Here is a 27,941-nt window from a genome sequence, read left to right on the forward strand (position 1 = left end):
CTTTAGAAAAGTACTGGTTTGTGCACAGGAGCTGTCCTAGCATCCTCTCCTTTAGGAAAACAGAGCCAACCATTCCAAACCACTGAGGTGCGGAGCACAGGATCAGAGTGGAAGCAGTTAATTTGACACTAACATCACCAATAGATCTATTTGATTAAGAATGGAAACTGCAACCTAAACTCATTCCCCGAACTAAATCTCACTGATCTCAAAAGTGGGACTTTCTCTCTCCCCCCCGGGCTTCATCCCTAGCCCACACCGGAAGGCACACCAATAGTGTGTGGTGGTCTGCGGGAGCCGACACGGGGTCCTGGCAGCGCCCTTCCCACACCGCACAGGGAGCCTGCAGCCTCCAGCTGCCAGACACGCAGCCCTATAAAGGGTCAGCACGACCTCTAGAGCAACTCTTCTTATTCTAGAGCTTCCACAAGGCAAGCAAGTGAGAGGAACTGCGTTACCTGAGCCTGGACCAGGAGAGGCTTCAAACGCTCCAGGACCGCCTTCCCAACCTTGTCTGCTAACTGGGTGGCAGAAATGCTATTTAGAAATAAAATTGAAAATTAAAATCGAAAGCAAGAAATTGTCCTATTTTGCATATTTATTTACCACTCCAGGTGAAGGAAAATCAAACGATTATAAACCCACAGTGCTTCCCTAATTTTCATGGCCATACAAGTCCCCTGGGGATCTTGTTAAAATGCAGATTCTGATTCAGTTGGTCTAAGTGAGGCTTGAGATCCTGCATTTCCAACAGGCTCCCAGGTGATGCGAAACCTCTGGCTCTGGACCCCACTTGGAGGACTAGGCTTTAGATAACATCTGACGAAGTACGTTAGGGTCTCAGCATATTTGAAAAGAAAAATGGCTGCCTAAACAGGGTGGAAGACAAATGAAACTAATTTTGTTCCCTCCTCAAACCCCACAATAACATAGATATAAACCCACAAAAGAAAGAAAAAAAAATGGTGCTGGAAAACTGGACAAAATAACTAACTTAGCTGGCCTGAGAAAGCTGAATTCTTGGCCAGTAATGGGAAATACTGAGAACCCACACCATCTGCACTATTGACTTAAACAGGCACAAGAAAATGAAAATTAAAACCAAACAAGATACCAACACACTCTCACCAGAATGGCTCACATTAAAAAGACAGACAATACTAAATGTCAGTTAGGATGGGGAGCAACTATAAAGGAACTCCCATACTAACTAAAGATGGGAAACAGCCCACATGTTCATTCACAGAGAATGGATAAGTAGACTGTGGGGTATTCATACAATAGAATACTACTCAACAATAAAATGGAACAAACTATCCAGGGCAGTCCACTGTCTTCCTGACCAGGTTTCTTCCAGAACTCCAGTGTACCTGGCTCACTTCCAGGTGCCCCAAATGTGGTAAGGCCAATGTTTGCAAGGACCCACTCGTGACCTTGCCCATCAACTTCCTGGGGTGGGCGCCTAAAAACCCTCATGGAAGCTCACGTCAGATTCCGAGCCAGGCTCTGCTCAGCCTGCCTGGCCCTGGGGATCTCCCTCTAGGACCAGCAGCATTGCTCTTTCCTTGTTGAGCAAGGGTTGCGCTTGCCTCTCAGTTTTAGGTGATGGATTGATGAATAAGGGCAATGAAAAGACTCACAGGAATCAGGACCTTGTTAGCTCTGGTGAAGAAGAGGATGCCACTGAAGAGACACACACGGGGTTTTTAGAGTAGGGCTGATGCTCTGTTTCTTGGTCTGGGGTGGTGATCATATATGTAGCACGGGTGTTCATTTTGTAGTATTTTGGATTCTATGTGTGCATTCTTCTACATGTATGATTTTTTTAATAAAAAAGTACTCAAAGGGATACCTGGGGTACAGAGGATTACATTTTTTATATAGCCCAGAGGATGAATTAAAGTCACAGGGAATCCAATTCCAGCACAATCTAAGGTAGTCCCTTCTAATTGCTACAGATAACTGAGGAATGGGCTGCCCCAAATGGTGGCGGCCATCCCATCGCAGGGGCGGTGCATGAACATGCTGGACAGTTACTTCATGGAGATAGGCCAGAGGGGCTGGAAGCATCAGCTGCGGAAAAAGATCCTTCAAAACCTAAGATGCCGTGATTGTATAACTTGAAATGTTAACTATAGACAAAAACAAACAAAAATCTTGGCCCCCTAACAATAGAGCCACAGCCCTTCCAGTCTGGGAATGAATGCTCTATCCTGACTGGTGACAGAATGCACAGCTGTTGCAATGAGAATTCTGTTCATTTGACTTCAGGGTGAATTATTATCAGGGCTAGAAAAATGAGTCAATTGCAGGAGCTGCAGCATCAACTAATCTTCTCACAAACTCCTTCATGCTTAATAGTTAGGGTGTTAACTCTATTAGGGGGCACATGGAAAAAGGCAACCTATTCAAAAACCTTAGGCTACATTTAAGCTAAAAAGACATTTCTGTGCATTCCCTCACATGAGCAGACATGCACAATAACCTTCTACAGGGCCAAGAGAAAAGCACCTTTGAGCGCAACACAAACAGATATGAGACTCATCTTTTAGACAGAAGGCCCCCAAATTGTAGACGTTTCTTCTGTTATCATTCAAACTTCACACAAAAGAAGTACTTCCTAGCAGAAATACTGTATAAAACACATATAGGCATGCAGGTATTCATTCGTTCATTCCTTCATTCACTCACTCATCTATTCATTTAGTGAGATTAGGCCTAAAGAGCCCAGCTTAGCTGGTAAAACTCTCCAAACCAATTAGGATAGGCAAGCATTCACTATTCTTCCTCAGAACCAAACCCATACTTCAAGTTTTGAAGTCTATCCATTTCTTCAGTTTTGAGTTTATTCAATTCCTTTGTTCTTCTGGAAGTTTCAGCATCAAGCCAATCGAGCCTGGAGCACAGTACAAAACAGTCACCTTAACTCTCCTGAAAGCAGCCAGGACTCCCTTGGGCTCTAATCTTGGCTCCACTGTAGGCTTCTTAGGTGACTTCAAAGTCTGCTAAGCAGGCAGGCAGCCAATAAACTGTGTGACTACACCTCTAAACAATCTCAATTCGTTGTTAAAATAGCTGGATGATATAGAACAGGCCTGCTTTATCTTTCTCTACCTCAGAAACAGATCTTTACCTCTGGTTTTGCATTTTGTCCGTTTCTTCAGCTTTTAATTCGCCAAGTTCCTTCAATCTTTTGGAAGTTTCGGCATCAAGCCAAGCAAGTCTAGCAGACAATACAAACAGAGTCACACCAATTCTGCCTCGACCTGCAGGGCATCATGACCACAGAAAGAGAATAGTAGTCAGGATCCCCTGGAACACCAATCTTGGCTCCATGAAGGGCTCCAGAGGTAACGCAATCTCTCCGTTACCTGTAAAGTTCTCCATGGACCGTTCTGTGTAAAAAGACATTTCTGTGCAAAAGCACTCCTAGCTAGGGTGCAGGGCAACAAAAAACTGCCCACGAATATTCTCAAGAAAACTAGCCATCAGTGGACTTAGGATTTCTTGTTCGACTATAAAAAATAAAGCTGCTGCTGTGGCTACAAGTCTAGACAAAGAGATGGACTCCCAACAGAGCCATAAAGACACAGTGAAGTCAAATGAAAACAGAAAGGAAAAGCTAACTCTGAACAACTTTACTGCAGGTGGAAGGGCTTTGATTCTTTGAGTTTCGGATATGTGAATGTCATCGAATTACTTAATGGCCCATTTTCATTTTTGCTTTCCTGTAACTGCAAGAACAATTTCAGCCAAACAAATGCAGAAAGACCTGTTTTTGCTGCTGTCTACTCATGGAATGTTCTCACTTACCTCATCACCCCCTATTTCAGGCCTATTCTTTAAGTCCTAATTTATTTCTATCTCCCTCCATGAATCCTGGATCTCTGCAGCAAGAAGCATCCTGTTCCCGTTCTAAAATCTCTCAGTTCTTAACCCTTTCGTTTTAAGATACCATGTTCTATCTTAAATTACAGCTAATGACATATCCTCCCTACTGAGTGTAAACTCAGTAAACTCAGGGGCTGGGATTTTGTCTCTTTTGCCCTTTTTAGTAAAGTCTCTGTAGAGCTCACAACTGTACCATATACAAAACAAGCAACTGGTAGACCACTGACACACATAATTTTTGAAAAAATGAAATAAGAAGGAATAAAAGAGGGGTTCCTGTCTAAGCTTCATCATTGGACAGAAAAGGTTAGTAACTGACATTTTAATTCACCAACTTTACACATAGGGAAGAGAAGAAAGAGTTCACTTTAGAATCTACATGAAAGGGGCCCTTAAATTTTGGAAAACACCCGCACAAACCTAACTGCTTCTTGCTCAATGGCACCTCTTAATGGACTTTCCTCTTGAGGATTTTCTTGCTGGACAGACTGCTCTTTTGTGGCATGTTTGGGGCTAGATTTCGCCTTTAACCATGCAGCACTGCAAAAAACGGAAAAGTATACTTTTATAAAACCATTCGCTTCACACCCAATGACTCATTAGAAGGTGCCACCTCAGCAAAGACAAGAGCATTACGTGAATGCTGATCCCTAGCATGGTGCCCAAACGTGGGAACAAGTGTGAGGAAGGGTGAGCGCCTCCAGAATTCAGGCTCAGGGTTAAAGGGGAGAAGTTTACCTTTGCTTCATGGGAGCAATCACTATTAAAATGAAAAAATTAAAAAAATAAAACCTGTCAATTCTAGAATAATGGGTGAACTTCAATAAAACCCAGTTATAACATATGGATCTGGGTCACTAATTACATTCCATATTACAGGGCAATTCTGTACCTTTACAAGGCTTAATCCAGCACTGAGCTAGCAGCCTGGTCCTCTCCCCTCCCCCACCATACACTGTAGAAGACAGTCCATTGCATATTTTTAGCTTGCAATAGAAACTTCAACTGATTGATATGTTTATAAGCTTACCAACTGAATTCACATTTCTATACTAACACATAGATAAAAATACAGAATTTAGAGCAGATAGACGAAAAAGCACATTATGAAATCAGAAGACCTGGTATTAGTCCCAGCTCTGCTAGATAAGCAAGACATTAAATTCTCTAGACATGGTTTCTTCAACTGTAAAGCGAGGGTTGACAGATAAGTATAACCATTCATTCAGAATCATTCAGTCTTAAGGGGAATCTACTGGACCAGGCTTCTCATCCTGTCGTCTGCCAGGCTCCCAAAGGGCAGATCCCTTGAGTCATCTAACTTTTCACTCGTTTTTCTCCCCACATTACTGCTTTCTGTTGCCTTCCTTTTACTGTCCTACCTCCTGGTCCTTCCCACTGTGCTTTCAAGAACTACTGTCCTATGGTAAACAGGCTCCCCTTTATCTTTAACCAAGTCCCCAAAGACTATTTCCACGTAACGACCCCGCTGGCTGTGGAGGACCATACCTACTCTCTAGCTCCTCATTTTCCAGGTGCTATGAATGAGGGTGACATGGCAATGATGTGAGCATTATCCTAGCTGTCCCTTGCAGTCAGGAAAGTATCTATGAGGTATGTATGGTTTCATAATTCATAATTATCTTCACTTGGAATTAGAACTACTTTAAAGTATTTATTCATTCAGCAAAGATTTGCTGAATGCCCACTAAGATTTACTAAGTACCAGGCACTGTGCTAGGCATTAAACATTTAGCTATAGGGAAGGCACAGTTCCTGGCCTCGAGTAACTAGAATCTATTGGGTGAAGAGACAAGTGAAGGGAAGCCCGTGACCCTCCCTCCATACAACGACATACACAGATGTCCACAGGATGTTGGGGTGGCCTATGGGGTAGCCCATAGTCAGGTAGAAAAAGGGAACCAAGGGCTTTAAGACAAAAGTGTCCCATGTATTACTCACCCAAATAAGCTTTTCTTTTTAATGGGCACCACGGCTGTTGCTTTATTTGCTCTAAACAATAGATCACCTTGGACCTGTGGAGGGAAAATTAAATCACATACCCACATGGTCCCTTGAATTTGACATACCATTTAGGAGATGCTGGCGGGGACGTGGGGTTTGGAGGTATCCAAGGAGGCCTAGAGTCTTTCACAGGCTGTTGGCTCACTTTTAATCTGGATGAGACTGTTGTCCGTTCCAACCTGCTTTTGCTGTGAGATTGGGTTGATCTACTTTTTTCAGCTTTGTGGAATCCCTGTGAGAGAGAAATACGAATTATAAAGTCAAATGGACATCAAAGAAACTGGTTTTAGCCTCTGGCTCAGTGAAGCTTCAAGTGCCTCTATGCTATTAATGCATCCATCCATTCAGCAAAAACAAAACTGGAAAGCCCTGTGTTAGAAATTTGGAGGAGGGTGTAAATTATACTATCACAACCATGGTTGGGGCAGGGGAGGGGGGAGAGAAGGTATAAAATTGGAATTCCTAGCTTTGTCATCTTTTTATATAAAATATATTTATTTTTATATTTTTCCCTAAACAAACAAACAAAAAAAGAGATAAACTGTGAAACATTCTGGTTAGAAAGCTTTTAACCTCACTAAGCCTCAGGTTTCTCATCTGTAAAATGGGTTTCTAGAAGATGAAATTGTTTCTAGAAGGTTAAACAGGTTACTGTAGGAAGAGTATGATGATAAAGGAGAAAGGCACACGCCATCTAAACTGGATGAGTCAGGCTACTTCAAAACGCTACAGAGAACCAAGCTGTCCCTGGAGAAGAGCACCAAGCTGAGTGCACACCTGACTTCCCAATGACCCACCCCCACGTCCCCCTAAGAGTCTGTTTGGAAAGGAATAAAGACTTGATCCAAATCCATGATCTACCAGTAACTGGTGGTAACTGCTAAATATCCTTTTTCTGGGGTCACTTGATAATATATCAGTTTGCTAGAGAATCCTCGGGACAGCACTATCAAATGGCAGTAACCACATTATTAAGGATATTTCGACTAGGAGGTTGTCTTCCGGCCAGTTCTCCACTGGTAGGGCCTTAAGTTAAATTTTAAATAGAAGCTTAAAATATAATATAGTTTCAAGCCAGCTGGCTCCCAAAGCCATAGTAGAAAGTACTCACCCTAGGATGCCTTCTAATATCGAGTGGTTATTATTTATCAATATTTATCTTTAGCAGGTACCAAATCTTAACCCCTTTAAATTTCACAATTCCAAATCAGAAGCAGGAAAAAACAATTTTAAAATAGCCTGCCCAATTAGGACCTTGGTATCAAATTATTTAGGATCTTACCAAGTCAGAGCAGAGAACACCCTGTTCTAGCAACAACATTAAAAATTGTTATTTTTTGTTAAAAAAATAAAAACAACCAAGAGCTAAGCTAAGTCAGCTGAATTTAGATAGTTGGACTTAAGGGCTCTGGCAGTCAGATGCCTGAGAACTCAAATCCTGGCTCCGCCTCTTACTAGCCTATGTGAACTTGGACAGTGTCAGGTTAATACGAATGGGCCAAAAGGAAGAAGTGTTTTCATACTTGCTGTAGTCTTGCCGACGGCAGAGTATCTTTCTTCCGAAATGGCACGTGCTCAGCCACAGGCTTCTTTCCCACTGTATTTGTTTCAGTCTGGGCGAATGCCTCTTCTTGGAAGCTTGCATTTTGGTCTCCAATAGAGGGAGCGTCTTCTGGAAGCATATCCACATCTAAAACATCAAAGTCGTTCTCCAACCTCTTGGTCACTGGAAGCTCTTTATCAGGTTGATAATTATCTATGTGGAGATTTCAGAAGGGCAGACTGAGGGAAATGTATTTAAATCAAGTCGGGGGAGAATGATTATCTACAGACAGATAAGCTTCAAGTATCTATCCCAGACCTGTTAAGAACGGAGGTGTTTTGTTGCTAAAGCCTATGACTGCTACACTTCTACAGGCAGAAATCGAAGCGTCACCCCCCACATTTACTCATTCACCTGGTCCCTTTGACCCCAATTCTAAAGTTGCTCCTGTGCTTATCTCTCGCCTTCTTTCCTTTCTGCCACCACCCAAGGTCAGGCTTGCAATATCTTGTGACTCTAATAATAGCACCTCCTAACTGACCCCTTCTTTATCATCATCACACCTTCACCTGGCTACCAAAATTGTTTTCTAAAATGGAAATATTTAAATGTCGCTTCTCTCTCGAAAACTTTGATGGCTCCTAATTTGATACAGAATAACGTGTGAACTCCATACGTGACATTCAGCTAGCAATGGGAAGGGGAATAAAACTGTCCTTATTTGAAGATGAGATAATGCTTTTTATATAGAAAATCCAAAAGAATCTACGATAAACAATTACAACTAAGAGGAGAGTCCAGCAATGTTTCTGGATAAAAGAAAAACATACAAGAATCAGTATCATTCCCACTTATCAAAATAACTAATCAGAGAAAATGTTAGAGAAAAAAAATTACCCATTAACATTGGCAACAAGAACTATAAGGCACTTAGGAAGAAATCTAACAAAAGATACACAAGGCTTTTACATAAAAATTCAAAGGTCTTTTTAAAGGACATGAAAGAAGATTAAAAGAATAAATTATTTTCCTGAATGAAGCTGTAAAGATGTCAGTTTCCCCCCAAAGTGATCTCAAATGCAAATTCAATAAAAATCCCAACTTTTTTTTGTGGCTCTAAACAGGCTGATCCTAAAATTCTTATGAAGAGTAAAATCCTAAGATAGCCCAAATAATTGTGAAAAACAACAAAGTGGGGAGTGGGACGGGGGTGGGAGTCTCATTCCACCAGAGATACAGTGCTCGTGATAAAGCTGTAAGAATTAAGGCAGTGTGGGAGTGAAGAAGCAGCAACAGGCAGAGACCAATGAAGCAAAACGGGTATGACAAGGGCAGCATGACACAGCGTGAGTGTGAACCGGCTTGTCCAATAGCTGAGACTATTCCTGTCTACAAGTAACAAAATAAAACAGGATCCTTGCCTCACACTGAACACTTAAATTCTAAATGGAACAAAGACCTGAATATGAAAGGAAGACTTCAAAGCTTTTAGAAGAAAGTATAAGAAAAATATGATGACAACATCAGGGCAGAAAAGGCTTTCTTAAACTGAAATATAATAGTAATATATTTAAATTTAATTACACTAAGCTACAACTTCCTTTTGACAAAAACACACCAACAAGGGGCCAGCAGAGTGGCACGTTGGTTAAGAGCTGGCTTGGGATGCCAGCTCTGAGCAGCAGGGCCCCGGTTTGGATCCCACATGAGGGCCACTGACGCTGCACCCTCTACAGCTCGACCTGGAGCTGGGCTGCCGTGAGTCGCCGGCGACGGCGTAGGCTGCAGTAAGGCTGCAGTAGGCTTCTATAAGCTACCATGTGTGGCCGTCCAGAGGCTGGCAACCGATCTGCCTCACCCGGGAAGAGCTCAATGATAATACCAACATGGGCCAGTGAAGCGACGTCCTCCACAACTAGACTGAAGAACAAAAGGACAGCAACTTGTCTGTTCCCCTTCCCCGATTCCCCAATAAAATCTTAAAAAAAAAAAAAAGACACCATCAAGTCAACAGACAAGCCAGAGTCTGCAAGTAGATATCTGCAATGCACAATTAACATAGGTTCAACATCCAGAATCTATCTACAAATCTGTCAAGAAAAATAAACAATCCAATAGAGAAAGAAGCAAAGGATAGAAACTAGCAATTTAGACAGAAAAACTGAACTGTCAATAAAGACATGAAAAGCTGATCACCAGTCATCAGAAAAATCCAAATTAAAACAGTGAGGTACAATTTAACATCCACCAGATTGGGGGAGAATTTTTAATGTGAAATACCAAGTATAAACAAGGATGTGGAAAAACAAGTGCTCTCACAAGCGCCTCGTGCAGCAGTGAACTGGTCCAAGCCAGTTGGGAAAGCAAGTCGATTGTTCTAGAAAAGCTGAAGATTTGCTCACATTGCAGCCCACAAGCTTCACATCTAGGTACAGACTCAGCCTAGAGGAAGTCTCATATGTGTACACCAGAAGACATGAGCAAGGATATACAGAGGGTGCCAAAAAATGCATGCTCATTTTAAGAAAGAAAAACTGTATTAAAATTGTAATATTCAATATATACTGATAACAAAAGATGAATACAAGTCATGTTTGACTTGTGCAATAACAAGAGGTGCTCCAAGTGGTTACCATCAGTGTCCAGACACTTCTGATTACGGTGAACTACTGCTTGAGCAACGTTGACTAAAGTGTCCACTTGTATACATTTTTTGGCACCCCTGGTATAAATACTTGATCACTGTTTATAAAAGCAAAAAACTGGAAACAGCCCAAATGTCCATCGGTTCAGAGCTAAAAATAAACTATGGTATCTCCATACGAGGGAAACCATTACAACAGCTAGATAAATAAATTAGAATTCATGTATCAATATGAACAAGGCTTATACACATAGGTGGGGAGGCAAACTGTAGAATGATGCTTACTATAAGATATTATTTACATGAGACATACAGCATATGAGACAATACAGGTATTGCTTACGGATAGATACATAAGCAGTACAAGTATAAAAACGGAACAGGTCCATGTTATAATAATAAGAGTAACCTCCAGTGAGGAATGGAGGGGAATAGAATGGGGAGAGAAATACAAAAGAAACTTCAGCTATGCCTGTCATATTTTATTTATAAAAAAAAAAATCTGTTAAATCTTGGTAGTGGATACATAGGTGTTTACCATTTTCTTTTTTTTTTTTTCCGTATGGTTTAAATGGTCCATAATGGAAGAAAAACTATATTTGGACTGCTCTCAGAACAGCACGTCAAGGGCCAGATACAGATCCCCTGAAAAACGTCTTTCATCTGGTACTTTTCAAGGCCATGGAAGTTACACAGCAAGGAAATATAAACTGAAGGCAAGAACGCTATGATTAAATCCTCGATCTATAATTTATTTAACCCCCAAGTTTACATATTGCAAGACAACTCTGACCTCTAGGTCCTGATGCCATTTCAGTTACGATTCGCATAAATCAACATGTAAATGCAGAGCAAGTTCCAGGGACTTTGCTGGTGGAAGGGAGGGAGCCACCATCCTTACATCTGACAAGTTACACTAATGCAGTCAACCACTGTGAGAACATTTCAGAACCTCACCAGCCAATAATTACATCAGTCACAAGGTCTAAGTAGGCTCACGCATACATTCCAACTGAAAGGGCAGAGGGACAGTTTTTCACCCATGTAGCTGCCTGTGACTTTATGAGGCTGAGGGGCAGGGAAGAGGAGACCTTAGGAAGTCAGAACGGACGAATTACGTAGAGTGATATCTAAAACAGAAACAGAAAATGTAACCGTCTCAAATTGAGATCATAAGGGCAAGAATTAAAACAAATAAAATAAATAAAAATAAGAGGGCTAGCTCTCTCCACCCACTGTCCAAGATGCGGACAGGGAAGGAGGCTAAAGGGAAGAACATGGCGTCAGCCCCTGTTGTCGTGAAGCAGCAGGAGGCCACGAAGGTGGTAAATCAGACAGGACATCAAGCCCAAAAGGGACCTCATGCACTTTGTCAAATGGCCCCGGTACATTCGGCTGCCGCGGCAAAGAGCTACTCTCTCTGTGTCAGCGCCCAAAAGTGCCTCCTGTCATTAAGCAGCTCACCCAGGCCTTGGACCACCATATTGCTACTCAACTGCTTAAGCTGGCTCACAACTACAGCCCAGAGACAAAGCAAGAGAAGTAGCAGAGACTGTTGGGTGGGGCTGAGACAAAAGCTGTTGGCAAAGGGGATGTCCCCACCCAGAGGCCTCCTGTTTCCTGAGCAGGGGTTAATACTGTCACCACTTCGGTGGAGAACAAGAAGGCTCAGCTGGTGGTGACTCCACATGACAGGGATCCCATCAAGCCAGCTGTCTTCATGTCACATCATCCCCATGAGCCAATGTATTAAATTTGCAAAGAGGCTAAAGCCCCAATTTGTAATTCGGATTACAACAATGATTATTATCTCTCACATCCGCACAACACTTTTTCAGTTTATCACATAATTCACACTCACATCTGAGCCTTACCAGAGCAGGCAGGACAATGATCAGTACAATTCTTCAGATGAAGAAATAACAGTGACATGTTTTACGCAAGGTCACAAAGAGGGTGAGCGACAGAGCCACACCTTCTGACTCTGGTCCAGGGCTGGGACCCTTTATCCTGCCCTGTCAGGGAGCACGGAGCTGTTCCACATAAACACATTTTCCAGATAAGTGAAACTTACTTCTTTTTTTTTTTCCTTAAAGATTTTTTTTTGTATTGGGGAATTGGGGGGGATGGGAACAGTGCTGGGGAATTGGGGGAAGGGGAACAGACAAGTTGCTGTCGTTTTGTTCTTCAGTCTAGTTGTGGAGGACGTTGCTTCACTGGCCCAAGCTGGCACCATCATTGCGCTCTTCCCGGGTGAGGCAGATCAGTCGCCGGCTTCTGGACGGCCGCTCACTGTGGCTGCTGGCCGCTCACGCTGGCTGCTGGCTACATACGGTGGCCATGGCAACCCACTGCCACAGGGGCTGCAGCCTACGCCTGCCAGTGACTCACAGCAGCCCAGCTCCAGGTTGAGCTGTTGTTCAGCATCTTAGCTGTGGAGGGCAGTGTCACTGGCCCTCATATGTGGGATCCGAACCGGGGCCCTCTGGCGTCCCAAGCCAGTTCTTAACCATTGCGCCACTCGGCCGGCCCACACCTTTCATTTTTATAGCATTTAGTAATTATGCAATTTGCTACTTACAACAACAAAGTCAGTCCACACAGGTTAAGGACTATAATCCCCATTCAAAAGATGAAAAAAATCGAGGTTCTGAGAGATTAAGTCATCAACCCAGGTCACAAGTTGGCAGAGCTGAGACTAGAGAGGTCTTTTTGGTCCATGTTTTCCCCATGGTGGTCTCTGTCTTCCCGCTTTCCCATTTGTTCCTAAGGTGAGTTTTAGATTAGCAGGTTTTCCAACTTCTCTCTCTGAAGCTGGTCCTCATTTTTCACTAATCAGTTACGGGCACATCTAATCTCCTAACTCATTTAGGAAAGAGGTCTTTGTGTGCAGGCCTGGAAAGTCCTCACATTTCATCCAGAGTATCATAAGTGAGTCCCCAACACCCAGAACTCAAGCTAATGTGATTTGCTGCTCAGAAGCCTTTTCTTATTTAATTACACCTCTTCATAGAATCTCTCACTTAAGTGCCTAACTATGTGCCAGAAACTGGGCTGGTCACAGACGACATAACAGCAAGTAGACATGATGCTTGTCCTAAAGGGAAAGGCTGGCAAAGGCAGACACTGTATTAGTTCTAACTGCCCACCAATGAAGACACGAGAGTATCACATTATAGTGAATAAATATCTTCTAGTAATCCAGGAAAGTAAGTTTTGTTACGTTCATGTCAGAGGTGCTGCATTAAGCTATTAAGGCTGCACAGATTAGTGGCAGATTGAGAAATAAATCAAATGAAAACCAGGCTGATATATAAGTTTCAAATAAAAAATGAAACAAGAAACCTTCATTAATATAGTAAATCACAACAAAGGAGAAAAAACTTGGCAAATGAAAAACATACAATAAGGTAGGAAAGAAGTTCACATGTATCCTTAATCTCAGCCAACACAGGGTAAATATAGAACTCTACAACAGGGTAAAGGCTTCAACAACAAACTATTTAAGACTTTCTTAAAATAAAACAGTGAAGGAAGACTGAACATAAAGGAATGGAAAATGTTATTCTAAGTAAATGCCAAACAAGTTAGGTAGATGAAGCAATACTAATACCAAACAAAACATAATTCAAGTGAGTAACATTTAAAAAGGCAAAGAAATATTTAATAATAATAACATAAAATCCACCAAAAACATTTAATAGCCAGGAACTCTTATGCATCTAACAGCACAATTCCAAAATATACAAAACAAAAAGTGAGAAATGAATGAAGTCTCAGGTATCATAAAAGACTTTAACATACCTTTATATCAGTTATATACAGATCAAGTAAATCAAACCAGAGAACTATAGAAGAAAAAGAAATAAAGATTGGAGAGGAGAAAAATCAACCAATGATTATTTATAGGTGATATGATTATATACATAGCAAACCACAAATAATCTACAGATAAATTATTAGAAATAAATTAGCTTACCAAGGTTGCTAGGTATAAGGCCAATATATAAAATCAACTGTAGGGCCGGCTGAGCAGCACGATGGTTAAGAGCTGGCTTGGGACGCCAGAGGGCCCCGGTTCGGATACAAATGAGGACACATATGAGGGCCAGTGACACTGCCCTCCACAGCTAAGATGCTGAAAAACAGCTCAACCTGGAGCTGGGCTGCCATGAGTCGCCGGCGATGGCAGGTGGGTTGCCATGGGCTACCGTGTGTAGCCAGCAGCCAGCATGAGTGGCCAGCAGCTGCAGTGAGTAGCCATCCAGACGCCGGAGACTGATCTGCCTCACCCGGGAAGAGCACAATGATGGTGTCAACTTGGGCCAGTGAAGCAACATCCTCTGCAATTAGACTGAAGAACAAAAGGACAGCAACTTGTCTGTTCCCCTTCTCCCAATTCCCCAATAAAAACCTTTAAAAAAATTTTAAATAAATAAAATAAAAAACTAGTAAGTGTTGACAAGGATGTGTAGCAACTGTAAAATGATAAAACTACTTTTAAAAATCTAGGGCCAGCCGAGTGGCTCATTTGGTTGAGAGTTAGTTTAGGAGCGCTAGCTCTGGGCAGCGGGGCGACCGGTTTGATTCCCACATGGGCCAGTGACTGCGCCCGAGCTGAGCTGCCGTTGAGCTGCCAACAGGTGGCAGGATGGCTCAGCTGATGAGAGCACGTGCTACTAACAAGACTGCCTGTTCGATGGTGGGCTACGCCTTCACACCACTAACACTGAACTTGGCACCTTGAGCTGAGCTGCCACCCGAATGGCTCAGTGAATAGAGCAAGCGCTCTTAACAAGTCTGCTGGGTTCGACTCCCGCATGGGATGGTGGCTACGCCCACCCGCAGCTAGGATTGTAACACAACACCTTGAGCTTGGAAGCCACGAGCTGCCAATGGGCAGCCAGATGCTGACTGGCGCCCTCCACAACTGGGATTGGGGAATGGCAGCTTGGCTGGCCCCTCTCCCTAGTTCCCCAACGCTGTTACCCTCCCGCAATTCCCCAATTAAAAAAAAATAAAATCTTTACCTACTACAGTTGAACAAACACATACCCTGTGACGTACCAATTATACTCCTGGGAATATACCCAAGAGAAACACATGTACACATGTACCAAAAGACATATATGAGAACAATCATAGCTTTTCTTCGTAATTGCCCAAATATGGAAAAAACTCAATAATTAAAACAACAGAATAAATTGTGATATATTCTATAAAGGAACACAGTAATGAACATAAACTAATCACAGCTACACAAACAAAACAGATGAATCTGACAAAACATTAAGTGAAAGAAGCCAGTCCCAAGAAAATACCTAATGATATAGTAGTTCTATTTTTATAAAGTTCCAAATCAGGCAAAACCAAAGTATGGCATTAAAAATCAGGGTAATGGATAATTTGGGGGAGGAGGTAGGGAATAGAGACTGAAAAAGGAGGGTACAAGAGTGTTTCTTAGCAGTCATAATGTTCTATTTCTTGAATTGGGCAGTGATTGCACAGATATTTGTTTTCTGATAATTAAATGAACTGTAAGTTTATATTGTGTAAGCTTTTCTATGTATATTCTACTGGTTTACTAGATTAAGCCACACTCTGGTATAAATAGCACATTAAAAAATTCAGTATTAAAAATTTTAAACTATTTTAAAACACTATCAACACATACACCTCTGTCAGTTTAACTGAGAAAAAGAAAAAAGGAGAGGAAAAGACAATCTCTTAGCAAAACAGGAACAGAAGAAAATTTTCTTAACTTCACATGCAAATCTGCCAAAACCAACAGTAAGTGTCATATAAGGAGAAGCAGTTCCATTAAATCTGGGAAGGAAATGATGTCCACCATTGTAACTTATTCAGTATTATTAATTATTATTTATTATTATTAATAATTATTCAGTATTATTCTGAATTAAAACCCATTCAATAAAACAGAAAAAGAGAAAAAGTATAAAAATTACAAATAGGCAAAATTTGACTTATTTGCAAGTAATCTCATCTATCTGGAAAAATACAAAAGAATTAACTAACAAAATTTCATATTTCATCAACTCCAAAACATCAAGTATAAGACATTATTTTATGCATGAATAGAAAAATTTTTAAGTATTGCCAATTAATTGTAAGACAGCATCAATTTAAGAATATATCCCAATTTCAGAAATGTTCAAATGTATACTTTATCATAACAAATTAAAGACTTCAGCAAGGTGCCAGATATAAGAGCAAATGCAAATCCAACAGCTCTCCTATAAGTAGCAATAACCAATTTCAAAATGTAATAAAAAGATGACCCCACTCACAATATCAACAAAAACCATAATATATAAATACGGGAAATAAACCTAACAAGAAATTTAGGAATTCCTATGTATTCCTATGTCAGGAATTCTTATATGCAGAAAACTATAAAATTTTACTAAAGGGATGGAAAAAGGATAAATTGATGAGACAACTTCGTATTGTAAAGATGTCATTTCTCCCCTAATTAATCTATGAACTCACTGTAATACCAATCAAAATCCAGACATCATTTTTCATGGAACTTGAAAAACCCATTTTAAATTCCTCTGACGATAAGCAATCACCAGCAGCAAAATTTTGAAAAAGAAGAACAAAGAGGGAAGAACCGCTTCACGCAATATTAAAATATGTAAGAAAGAATGATGATTTTGCCTACAAAATTAAGTTTGTATACCAGAAAAGATATCATAAACAAATTTCAAAAGTGACTAAGAGAATATCTGCAATATATGTAAGCAAAAAAGGATTAAGATCCAGAATATGTAAAAAAAACTTCTATGCATCCACATAAGCAAAAGACGTAACCCAGCAGGGATTGGGCAAAGGCTATAAAGAGACAAATCGCAGAAGAGGAAACATAGCTAAGGAGCACATAAAAGGAACAACATCTCCTCACTAGAAATCAGAGGACTGGAGTACAAAACTGTAAGATACCATTTTCCACTGAGAGACTGGAAACATTTTTTAATTTCATTATATAAAGCAGTTGGCAAGGATCTGGGGAAATATACACGGATGGTCACTGCTAGTCAAAACATAATTGTATGCCCCTTTTCAAGGATAAGTCAACAGTATCTGTTTAAATGTGCGCACCACATAAGCTAGCAATTCCACTTCTTAAAATAACAAAAATTTATTACCTATGTGAAAAAACACATACATATCAAATGTGTGTGTATATGCATGTATCATTGAAATGAAAATAAACTTAGAAAAGTGGGGGGCTCTAATTTCCAGCTCTGTAGGAACTTCCTTTGGGTAGCCCAAATGCTATGATGTCGGAAAAGGGAATTTACTTTTTCACCCTCCACTATGGAAAAATAAGCACTCCAGCCTCCAGCCTGAGGAAGCATCTTGGTGGCAATTCACTTATCCTAGCTCAAGGACACCTGTTGTGGACTAGGTTTTAAACCCTTACTTTCTCCTCAATGTTGCAACTTTTATAGAGATAATTCCAAAGAATGAAATATCTTGCAAGAAACACTTTAAGACACATACCAGCAAGGAGCCTCTTTGCCACAGAAGGTCGTCTTGTTTCCCGTGGAAGTATCTCCTTTACTACGGGGGGTCTCCTCTCGCTCTTTGGCGGTGTGCTTCGCTGTCTCTCTGGGGCCCTTTGATGACCAACGAGAAATCTGCTCTGGATTTCAGTGAAACACTTCTTCACCTTTTTTGGTGACAGTTTCTTTTCCAGGAGGGATTCAAAAGCCTGCCATGAAACAGTTATTCTCATAGTTTATCTCTTAGTGATGAAAAAGTCTGACTTTTAATCACAAAGCTGAAAATGAGGACTCCAGAGAAATGCGTTATTAAACGGCTATCTCTAATGGTTAATGACATGTTGTTTAACTTAATTTTAAAACTTTACTATTTAGGATATCTAATTAATTAATAAAAGGAATTCTGCATGCTCTTTTACACGTTTAGCTCACTAAAACCAACAGCAAAAAGAGAAAGAATATGACTACTTTTAAAGGCATCCAAATCCTAAAATTAAGGATCACCATTTTAGGAACTAACCATAGTCTTCAGAATATAATTCTATATGCTTTAAAAGCATTTTAATTCTCAACGAAAACTCATAAACTCACACACTACTGTTAAGTGGGCAGACTACATTTAATATACATTTTCACAAACTAAAGGAACTTTGCATGTCCAGTGGCTTTGGTCACTCCTGTACCACAACGGTAGGTGATCTGTGTCCCCCTTTCTAAAAGAGGAATGTCCTCTAATAAATACCTAGTCACTCATTACCAGGCTGCAAGGGCCTAGTCTCCATCTGGTCAGTACAAATTAAGGACAAGGGAACACTGCCAGGGAGATTTAGTTCAGATGACAGTAAGGCAATGAGAAAATAATAACTTAAGAGATGGTGCAGTACAAGAAGAAGAAAGAATACATTTTTTGCACTACTGAATATTTTCAAAAGTAGGAGAGATAAACATTATGTTTAAGAAAGATTATGTTAAGGTACTCTTGCTCAAAATTTGGGAAAGGATAGAAATCTCTTCAGATCCTTTCTAGGATTATGAAGCTATGCCCTCTAAATGAAATCATTTTGGCCAATAAATTTTCTTATGGATAAGTTTAAAAAGCATCACATGACTTGATACACTATCTAAAGGTCTGCATTTGACAATAACATTCCTGAGAGTGAGTTCTATAAACACGAATGTAACCAATGCAATCACCAACATATGTGCTGGATAAGGGAACTGTAAAGGTAGAAGGGGCCTTACAGACCACTAAGGGCTAGCTAATGGTACAGTGATATGTCAGTCAGTCCACAATTCTCCCCACTGTAGCACCTTCCCTCTACCGCTAACAGGTGACTACGTCACACTAACATAAAGGTTATGTCTTTTTATTGGTGGATGACAATGTGTAGTGTAGTGGAAATAATAGTGGCATGAGAGTCAGAAGATAGGAATTAAATTCCCAGCTCTGAAGAGAAGTAGTTGTATCATCTCTCTGATCTTTGCCTTCTAAAATTTTATCTGTAAAACAGTGGTAATAAAACCTACTGCAAATCACAGCACTGTAGTAAAGATGAAATGGGCAAATGTGGTAGCCCTCTGCAAACTTCAGAGGACTATAAAGATTATAAGGCCTATTCTTTCTGTTGCCTTTGTCACCAATAAGAACTAAGAACACTATTTATTCCTGACCAGTCCATGCCAGTTGTGATTTCCAGAAGTCTCTGTCATATCACAAGACTTGAGGTTCTGCTTCCATATATCTTTTTTTTTTTTTTTTAGTTTCAGGTGTCCATATATCTTTAAGTGTCTCTTCTTTTCAAAAATCTATCGAGGGTACACAGATATTCTAATCAAAGCACTAATCTAAGAGTGCTTTACTGTTTTCCTTTCCTAGGCTAATAAATTCTTTATTAAATGGCACAGTCAGGCAATGGACAATTGTATTCAATTAATGGAACTGGTTAAGGGTTATTGTATGTTTTTGACTCAAGCCACCAATTCCCAAAGAAGTGAAATACAATATTATAGACTAGACTGTAAAAACAACAAAATAAAAATGAAGTGCTTCTTTTGCCTTTGGCAAAGCTTTAATTTACTAGGTGTAGCAGCTTTGTCTTGTATTCTCCATAAATCCCAATGAAACTTGTAGATGATAAACATTACTTCCCTGCTTAGAAACAACAGACTTCTAACAAAAATTAGAGTCAATTTCATACCTCAATTTGTTGCAGGATATCTATAACCACATCAGGGACGGAAGAATCAGCACTCAGCTTGGCAGAACAGAGTGACAGCTGGCGAATAAGACTGCCCAGTTCTCTATACCGAGTAGAAACTGGCTGCTCCCCTTGGTCAGTAAACTGAGTGACAAACATCTGTAAGGCCCGAATGGCTCCTCGATGGGCAGCTGCCAGCCTGGATGTTGCCCATGACTGGCAATAAATGAAATGTGAGAAGTTATTTCAATATTCGGTACTTCTTGACCTTAACCCAACCCTTAAGACTATCTACAGGAGGCAGCCATCTTGCTCTTGGCGCATGCTGGTGTTGAAGGACCCTTTCTGCTTCAGATTTACCAACAGTAGGAATCAAGAAAAGTTAGCCAAACTTCAGGCTCAGGTCCAGATAGGCAAGGGTACAGCTCACAGAAAGAGGGTGATACATAGAACAGCTACAGCTGATGACAAAAAAACTTCAGAGTTTTCTAAAAAAACTGGCTGTGAATAATACAGCTGGTATTGAAGAGGTAAACATGGTTAAAGATGATGGGACCGTTATTCATTTCAACAATCCCGAAGTCCAAGCTTCCCTTTCTGCTATCACCTTTGCAATTACTGGTCACGCAGAAGCCAAACCAATCACAGAGATGCTTCCTGGAATATTAAGTCAACTTGGTGCTGACAACTTAACAAGTCCTAGGAAGTTAGCTGAATAGCCCCTTGGCAAGTGTCGGACAGCAAAGCACCAAAACCAGAAGATATTGACCAGGAGGAGGAGGAGGACATTCCAGATCTCACAGAAAATTTTGATGAGGCATCAAAAAATGAAGCAACTAAAATCTCTTCTGGTTTTTGGAAGCTGGCATGGACTAGATTTAACCGATCAGCTATGTGGTTCTAAAGTTTTACAGACATGGAGAACATCGACTGTTACTAGTTTAGTGATATAAATATTTTGTATATTTATAATGCTGTTTATTCAGCATTTCTTGGTCATTTGATTTTGCATTTTGCACTTCTTCCCAGGATCTATTCTTTTGGTCAAAATATGAAATATTGGTGCAGTTTGAGAGTGTTTTGAATTTTGATTCTTGGCTTTTTGTTTCTTTTTTTTGTTTGGGGTATTTTTGGTGTGTGTATGTGTGTATACAGTGTAGAGCAAACTGGAAAACAGTTCTATTTATCCTCCTCCTTCCCCCAACAGAAATAAAACATATCTTTACATTTGGGGAAAAAAAAGGATATTTACAGTCTATTTTCTTTCTATATTGAACTATTTCCGTTGTGAAAATGTTTTCATAGTAAAGGGAATTGTGAAGTTTAAAGGTTTTCTAATGACAAAGTATTTTCCTTCCTATCCTGTTTCTTACACCAGCAGCATGAAAATCTACTTTCAGAACCTGTTCCTTGGAAGGTGACCCCAAATTCAGAATCCTTAAGGTGCTCACGCACGCCCTCACTAATAGTTTTCTATAAGCACTTAAGATAGTATTTGCGCAGAGAACACACACACAATACTAACAAAACTTTGGAAATCTAATTTATGAATAATATTAGTTGTAATTAAATTGCATCATACCTTCTTAGTGTGTTTAATTTTATGTGGACTAAATTTATCCAATTCTTCCTGGATTTCTTTAACCTGTTTTGTAAAGGGGAAAAAAACCAAAAACTTCATACCTTTCCACTGATCTTTTTCCACTTATCCTTTGAATAAAGCTTGTCTTGAACAAATATAACCATTATCAATTCGAATCACTTGAAAATGAGACAAGGCTCTTCATTTATGCACTCAAAAAAATAGTTCCTGGTTTCCAACTGGAGATGGTGAATAGAGGATGGTGCTCACCTTCCACCCCTTGGTCCCCAATGTAACAGGAATTTAACATGAAGGCGTGAAGGTGGAGGTGACTCTGGGAAGGCAGGAGGGCCCGGTCATGAAGTCTGAAGTGCCATGCTAAAGGGTTTAGCTTTCAGCCTCTATGTTACGGAGAAGCGCTTCACTGACGTCTTTTAAGCAGAGGTCTGACATGGTAAGATTCGTGTTTTACAACAGTCTCTATGGTAGCAATGCAGCGTAAGGACTGAAATAGAACCCACCACACGCCCTCCAAAAAAAAAAAAAATGGAACAAAATCTAATGCAGGCATTTTCTTTTCCATGTAAAGGTCCAGTTTGGGTTTTAAGCAATAAGGCCAACGTGTGACTTAAGTAACCAGAAATGAGTCAAAGACTTACTAACGAGTAAGGCATTCAAGTTAAAACAACAGCAAGAAAGACTTTATTCAAGACCACAGTAATAGCGGGGAGAGACTGAACTTAACTTCAAGTTAAAACATTTATAAAAAATCTACTCATAATGTAAACAATGTTTACATTGTTTATCAGCCACTAAATGTGTCCTGAAAGACACTTACTATGGTCCTCATTCTTTACTATTTAATAAAGATAAGCAAATTACTTACCATTACTAAGCTTCTAGTACATTATAAAGGTGAGACAGATGGGAAAACTAGCAAGGTCCCTTTCTTCTAAGACTAAGGTTCATAACTGGGGACCAAGGGTTTTAGGGTAACTGATCCCTTTGACTTCATCTGAAAAAATATGTGCTGTATAGGCATTTTTTCTAGGGAAAGGACCCATGGCTTTTAGCAGATTCTCAAGAGTCTCTGACACCAGAAAGTCAAAAACCACTATTTAAGGAGTTTGGGCATATATACATAACACACACACACACACACACACACACACACACAAAGGCAGACGACAAAAAGAAAAAGAATATTTGTCCACGTGCTCAGGAAATTTACTCTCACAAACGCATTAGAATTCATAGGGGATATTCTGGTGCTAATAATGAGACAAAAGGAAAACTGAACCTCTCTGAGGATGTAACACCCAAGGCTCTTCCCTGCTTCCCGTACCTGCTGCTGGAGGACATAGAGCGTTCGGGCAGAACGGACAGCTTGCTCCTGCCTCCTGACACGGGCGCGCCGCTCCTCGTCCGGATCCAAGGCTTCTTGCATTCGATCTGAAAATATTTTCCCCAAAAAAGTGGATTATAAACCAAATATAAAAACTTAGAAACAATTCCATTACTCAAAGAGATAATAAAGTTGAAGATCTCTATTTTAGTAAGAAAAAAAATGAGGCTGTCTTAACAACAAATGTCATCTTTCATCAGCCAAGAAATCAAGGAATGAGTGTGGTGCTGTGTACCGACTCAGAGATGGAAGGGACATGAAGACATTAACTTGGTCAAGCTCCCCTCCATGTAAGAATTCCCTGAATCAAACCCCACTGGACAGCCTAGTCCACTAAGAGGCACCTCTTGCTATTTTAAAATTCTTTACGAGATCTGACAATTAAGTTCACAAACTCATCCTAGAAAAAGTGCTACACACCTCATTGTTGAATATCACTATGGTCACCTTCGAAGTACTCCCCTTGGGAAGCTATGCACCAACGCCAGTGCCTAGTCCACCCTTCAAAGCAATTTTGGAACTCTTTTTCTGGAATGGCCATCAGAGCTGTCCTTGTATTACCCTTGATGTCCTGAATGTCATCAAAACATCTTCCTTTCAATATTTCTTTATCTTCGGGTAAAGAAAGAAGTCATTGGGGGCCAGATCAGGTGAGTAGGGAGGGTGTTCCAATGCAGTTATTTGTTTACTGGCTAAAAACTCCCTCACAGACAGTGCTGTGTGAGCTGGTGCACTGTCGTGATGCAAGAGTCATGAATTGTTGGTGAAAAGTTCAGGTCATCTAACTTTTTCACGCAGCCTTTTCAGTACTTCCAAATAGTAAACTTGGTTAACTGTTTGTCCAGCTGGTACAAATTCATAATAAATAATCCCTCTGATATCAAAAAAGGTTAGCAACATCGTTGCAACAAGTTTGCGAACTTAATTGTCATACCTTCGTACATTGAGCCAAAACTTGTCATGCTTTCTGTTTTCCAAAACCCTTTATTGTCCTATTTTTTTGTTTAGCAAGATTTCTTTTACTCTTTGTTATCTGGAATCCAAACGAGAAATCCTTTCTCCAGCATATTAAGATTATATGAATGTCACAAAGCCTTTATAGATTTGTCAGGAAGCACACCCTCATATACACTGGTGCTTAACATTTTCAAAAGATTAGTTCAAAGAAATTGTTTCTGGAAGATTGCCTGAGGGATGTGCAACCTATCCATTCCTCCCAGTCAGTGGTTTTCAAATATGTTTATACAAAATGAATTCTTATGTAAAACTCCAACATATAAGTCAGATGAAAGTAGTGCTTTATTAGTATAGGTGTATTTTATAAATTCAAATTTCTAATATTTACTCATTAGAAGTCAACTAATGAAAATATTTTCAAATCAGAAATTTGAAATCAGGAGTTGTGGATACAGATGTGGTCTCAGAGGCGCCTACAAGCGAAACTGTTTCTGTCTCTTGTTGGGCCTGCACAGGATGGCGAAACTCCGATTTATATACTTATATGAGTATCCATTGTAATGGGCTCAGGCAGGATTTTTAACTGCTCACCTTAGAGACGGCTCTGATGCAGCCAGTCTGCAGAGCAGCACTGGGGAAGCACAGCTGGGTATTTCGGGGCTACGGAAAGGGTGGGCTGCAGATAGGGGCCGTCACAAAACTATTGGGTGTCGGAAAAGTCATGACGCATTTTTGCAACGAAAAACATAGAAAAATACGTCATGACTTTTCCGACAACCCAATATTACCACCAGCCCAAGACGAGCTAAGTTCAGAAATCAAAAGTACGTATTTACAGGTTTTTATAGCAATATGCCATTTTTCATGACATTTTTATGAGTTTAGAAAGTACTGATTTGTGACAGATTGGCACTTTTAACTAAAAAAAAAAAACAAAAATAAAAACAAAGACAAAACACCACCCAACCCCAGAGTTTGAGGAGCTCTGCTCTAAAGGTCCTCCTGTAGGAGGCCACACCATCGGAGCAGTGGGCCCCGTGGCTTTGTTCCCCTGGGAACATGGCTTCTACCAAAGCATGCCACAGACTGACAAGGAATGCTACAAGAAACAAGCGTGACAGTTCTGGTATCTGGGCATAGGAATGTTTTCGAATGTTTCACATTACACAACATACTCTTTATGAAGACCCAGAGTAGAAATATTTTCTGACCTGAATATGTGCAATAATTGCTTTCCTTCCACAGTTTTTTTTTCTGTTTTAGACTTTGTAAATTCTGCAACTAATCACATTTTCCCCTTTAGGCTGGCTGCTAGGAAGATCAGAAAAAAATCTGTAGCCCATCCCTAATGAATCTTATTTTTCCTTTCCTTATTTTTTCCTGTGCTGCAATATTCTCACTTACATGTTTGTTCTATCTCGTTCAACCACAGGTATTATTGTAAGGCACCTTGAATTTTTCATGTAACATGCACATATGTGCGTATGCATATAGAAATTAATTTTAAAATGCAAAAGATCATTACAGACTATGTACTATCCTAGCACAGTAGTTCCTTGGGATGCTCAACTCCCTACTCCTTGCAGTCTCAGCGGGGCTTGAGTCCCCTACTTGTTAGCTATGGTAACCCTAAATTCTCCACATGGAATCAATCCTCTACTCCCCAGGGAAACGCCATGGCAGGCAGAGAGAACACTGAAGAGTTGTAGAAAACAGCATATGGTGATTACACACTTTCCTTTCCATCCTGTTGTCAGATTTTACACATATACCCACCACTTCCCTTGTCACTGCTGTGTATTCATCTAAACGTTGCCTAAGTTAGAACTGCTTTCATCTACAATATACATATACTATGTATGCTCTTTTCTGAACAAGTTACAAATAATTTTGTCAGAAGGACTTCTGGATACAGAAGCAAAACACTGCAGGATAATGTGCACTCTGGTGCCAGGAGACCTAAGGTTCAGACAGTAGGTGCCCCAACTCCCAGGCTGGGCCCTCAGTCAGTCAATTACCAAGCACAGTTTATAGGAAAGGAGCTGTGTCATGTACCTCTGCTGGATAGAGGGGCTAGGGCAGGGCAAGCTCTTCAGAAAAAAAGACATTAGTCAAACTCAAAGTCCCCTTCTCTGGTCATGAGTGCTCACTGTAGTGACAGAAGGTGGGAGTGAAATCTGATGGGGGCGGGGGTCTCAAACAAATGCATTTCAACTATCCCACTCGCATGGCATCTCTTCAAAGTGAAAAATCCAATTTTTCTCACCTTTTTTAATTACGTCTTCAATTATATGGATACAACTGCTCAATTCTTTCTGGAGTCGCTGAACTTCTAGCAGGCTTTTGCGTTCACATAGGCTTTTGTGGCCGCCTGTCCTGGCACGTGGCTGAAGTTCCAGATCATGGGTGGTTGGCGAATTTGGCATGGTGAAGTCTGACTGTCCTGGATGAGATGTGTACAAGTACACCTTGGCACCTGAACGGGAAATTTCTACTTTGGATGGCTGGTGGCTGCAATGACAGACTTCTAGACTCTTCGATTCCTTCCTTTCCACCCTATGGTCAGATATTTTATGGTTAGTGTGCCCACATTTCTGACAGATTTGGGGCTGACTTCTGAGATTGTGTTCTTTTATATATTCTTCAAGTTTTCTTCGTTTCAAATCTCTTTTGGCCAGGTGGACAGCATAGCTAAGTCTCTCTTCCGATATGACAGAAAATGAAAAAGCACTGCTTTGGTCAGGACCATCTCTAAAGTCCGAATCTTTACAATGGTATGACTCATTGTATGAGTGCTTCAATTTTTCAATTTTGATTGCACGTGGGCAAGAATATCGGATTGCCAAGTTGCTTGAATGTGTAGGAACATTCTTATTAAACTGCAGCTGGTTCTTTAAAAAAAAAAAAAAAAGTAAGCAGTCATTAGAAAAACAACATATTGTATAGTTGGTATATGTCTACAACCAAGTTTCTAAAATTTCACCCACACAATTAATTATTAGTGCTAAGAGGTATTTTTCTTTTGTGCTGGTAAAATCAGCCACTCTCATACACCCCTGAATTCATCACATACTCTTGGTTCTATCTATCCTATGATCACTCAGACCCACAGTATTATCCTTCGGTTTACTAATAGCATGCCAGGATCCTCCTCTAAACATCAACCCAGAAAGCTTCAAGCAGCAACAAGTAAGTTCCCCAACTCCCTGGAGATGAACTTCTGTCCTGTTTCAAAATATCAGCTTCCATCAAGTGACCAATACAATCCATTATGAGCATTCTTAAAAACTGCTCCCAGAGACACCATACGGCCACACAGGGCCTAGGCCATTTGACATTCCTTCTTCAGGTCTTGCTGAGATTTTTCCTCTGGCGGCTGGACCACATCTTTTATCCTGCACCTAAGTTCATCTTGCCCTAAACAGTCCACTACACCTTCTTACGCAGGCTTAAGTTTCTGTCCGTTTGAATCATACTAGATATAAGGTTTGTTTTTTTTTCACTTAACAAAGATAGGCATGTTTCCATATTCCCACAGTTTTCATTATTTTTCATGGTTACATTTCCAAAATCCAATTAATGGCCTTTTTATGCTTAGCCTAACTATAACTTACTATTAAATATTTAGATTGTTCCATGTTTTCCACGAATCGAAATATATTTCAACTAATATCTCCATGCATTTAGTTTTTTTCTCTTTCAAACCATTTCCTTAGGCTAAATTATCTGTTCTGGGATTACTAGGTCAAAGGCAGTAAACAATTCCATAGCTTTGGCCTGTCAACAGGAACTAATGAAGCTTGCGCCATGATCCTGGGAATGGCCTCCCCAACTCTCACAATAAAGTATGTTTATATAATCATGTGTGTGAAGAGTCTATTTAAAATAAACCCATTGTGATAAAACTTCAGGGAAGTATTTTAGAAAAAAAGTTGTTAGAAACCTCAGTAGAGGTTATGAGAGAGAAAAAAACAACGGTTACCATCTAAAGGGTGTACAGACTGATGAACAGCACTTGAAACTTACAGCCTTATGCAGAGGAAGTCTTTTCCCCCCGGAAGTAAAAACAACCTAAATTACCTGGGCAGACAGATGTAAATAATAGAGAAAAAAATATGGGTGAATTACTCTTTAACCTGGGTGTAGAGAAAGGCTTTCTAACTAATG

The 27,941-nt window shown here is 40.3% G+C and overlaps 1 protein-coding gene and 2 pseudogenes across 10 annotated transcripts in view; 2 read left to right on the top strand and 1 right to left on the bottom strand.

Moving 5' to 3' along the window:
• The window catches only part of KIAA0753 (KIAA0753 ortholog), a 68,810-nt gene that overhangs the window by 19,698 nt on the left and 21,171 nt on the right, over positions 1–27,941 (bottom strand). For 4 of the 10 annotated variants that reach the window (XM_019659844.1, XM_019659842.1, XM_019659840.1 and 1 more), the window contains exons 3-12: positions 26,041–26,665; positions 22,758–22,864; positions 21,413–21,475; positions 19,831–20,046; positions 17,631–17,841; positions 7,440–7,672; positions 5,982–6,148; positions 4,312–4,431; positions 3,134–3,223; positions 459–537 (exon numbers count right to left, since the gene is read on the bottom strand). In XM_019659844.1, coding sequence (XP_019515389.1) covers positions 459–537; positions 3,134–3,223; positions 4,312–4,431; positions 5,982–6,148; positions 7,440–7,672; positions 17,631–17,841; positions 19,831–20,046; positions 21,413–21,475; positions 22,758–22,864; positions 26,041–26,665 — 1,911 coding nt within the window. Of the gene's footprint in view, positions 1–458; positions 538–2,806; positions 2,897–3,133; positions 3,224–4,311; positions 4,432–5,853; positions 5,928–5,981; positions 6,149–7,439; positions 7,673–17,630; positions 17,842–19,830; positions 20,047–21,412; positions 21,476–22,757; positions 22,865–26,040; positions 26,666–27,941 lie in introns of all 10 variants that reach the window. The other 6 variants (XM_019659845.1, XM_019659850.1, XM_019659846.1 and 3 more) reach the window with 6 other exon arrangements.
• On the top strand, positions 10,238–12,219 carry LOC109391897 (60S ribosomal protein L7a pseudogene; annotated as a pseudogene).
• LOC109391898 (transcription factor BTF3 homolog 4 pseudogene) lies at positions 20,213–21,396 on the top strand (annotated as a pseudogene).

Source organism: Hipposideros armiger, unplaced genomic scaffold (assembly GCF_001890085.2).
Source record: "Hipposideros armiger isolate ML-2016 unplaced genomic scaffold, ASM189008v1 scaffold_304, whole genome shotgun sequence".
Classification (NCBI taxonomy): domain Eukaryota; kingdom Metazoa; phylum Chordata; class Mammalia; order Chiroptera; family Hipposideridae; genus Hipposideros; species Hipposideros armiger.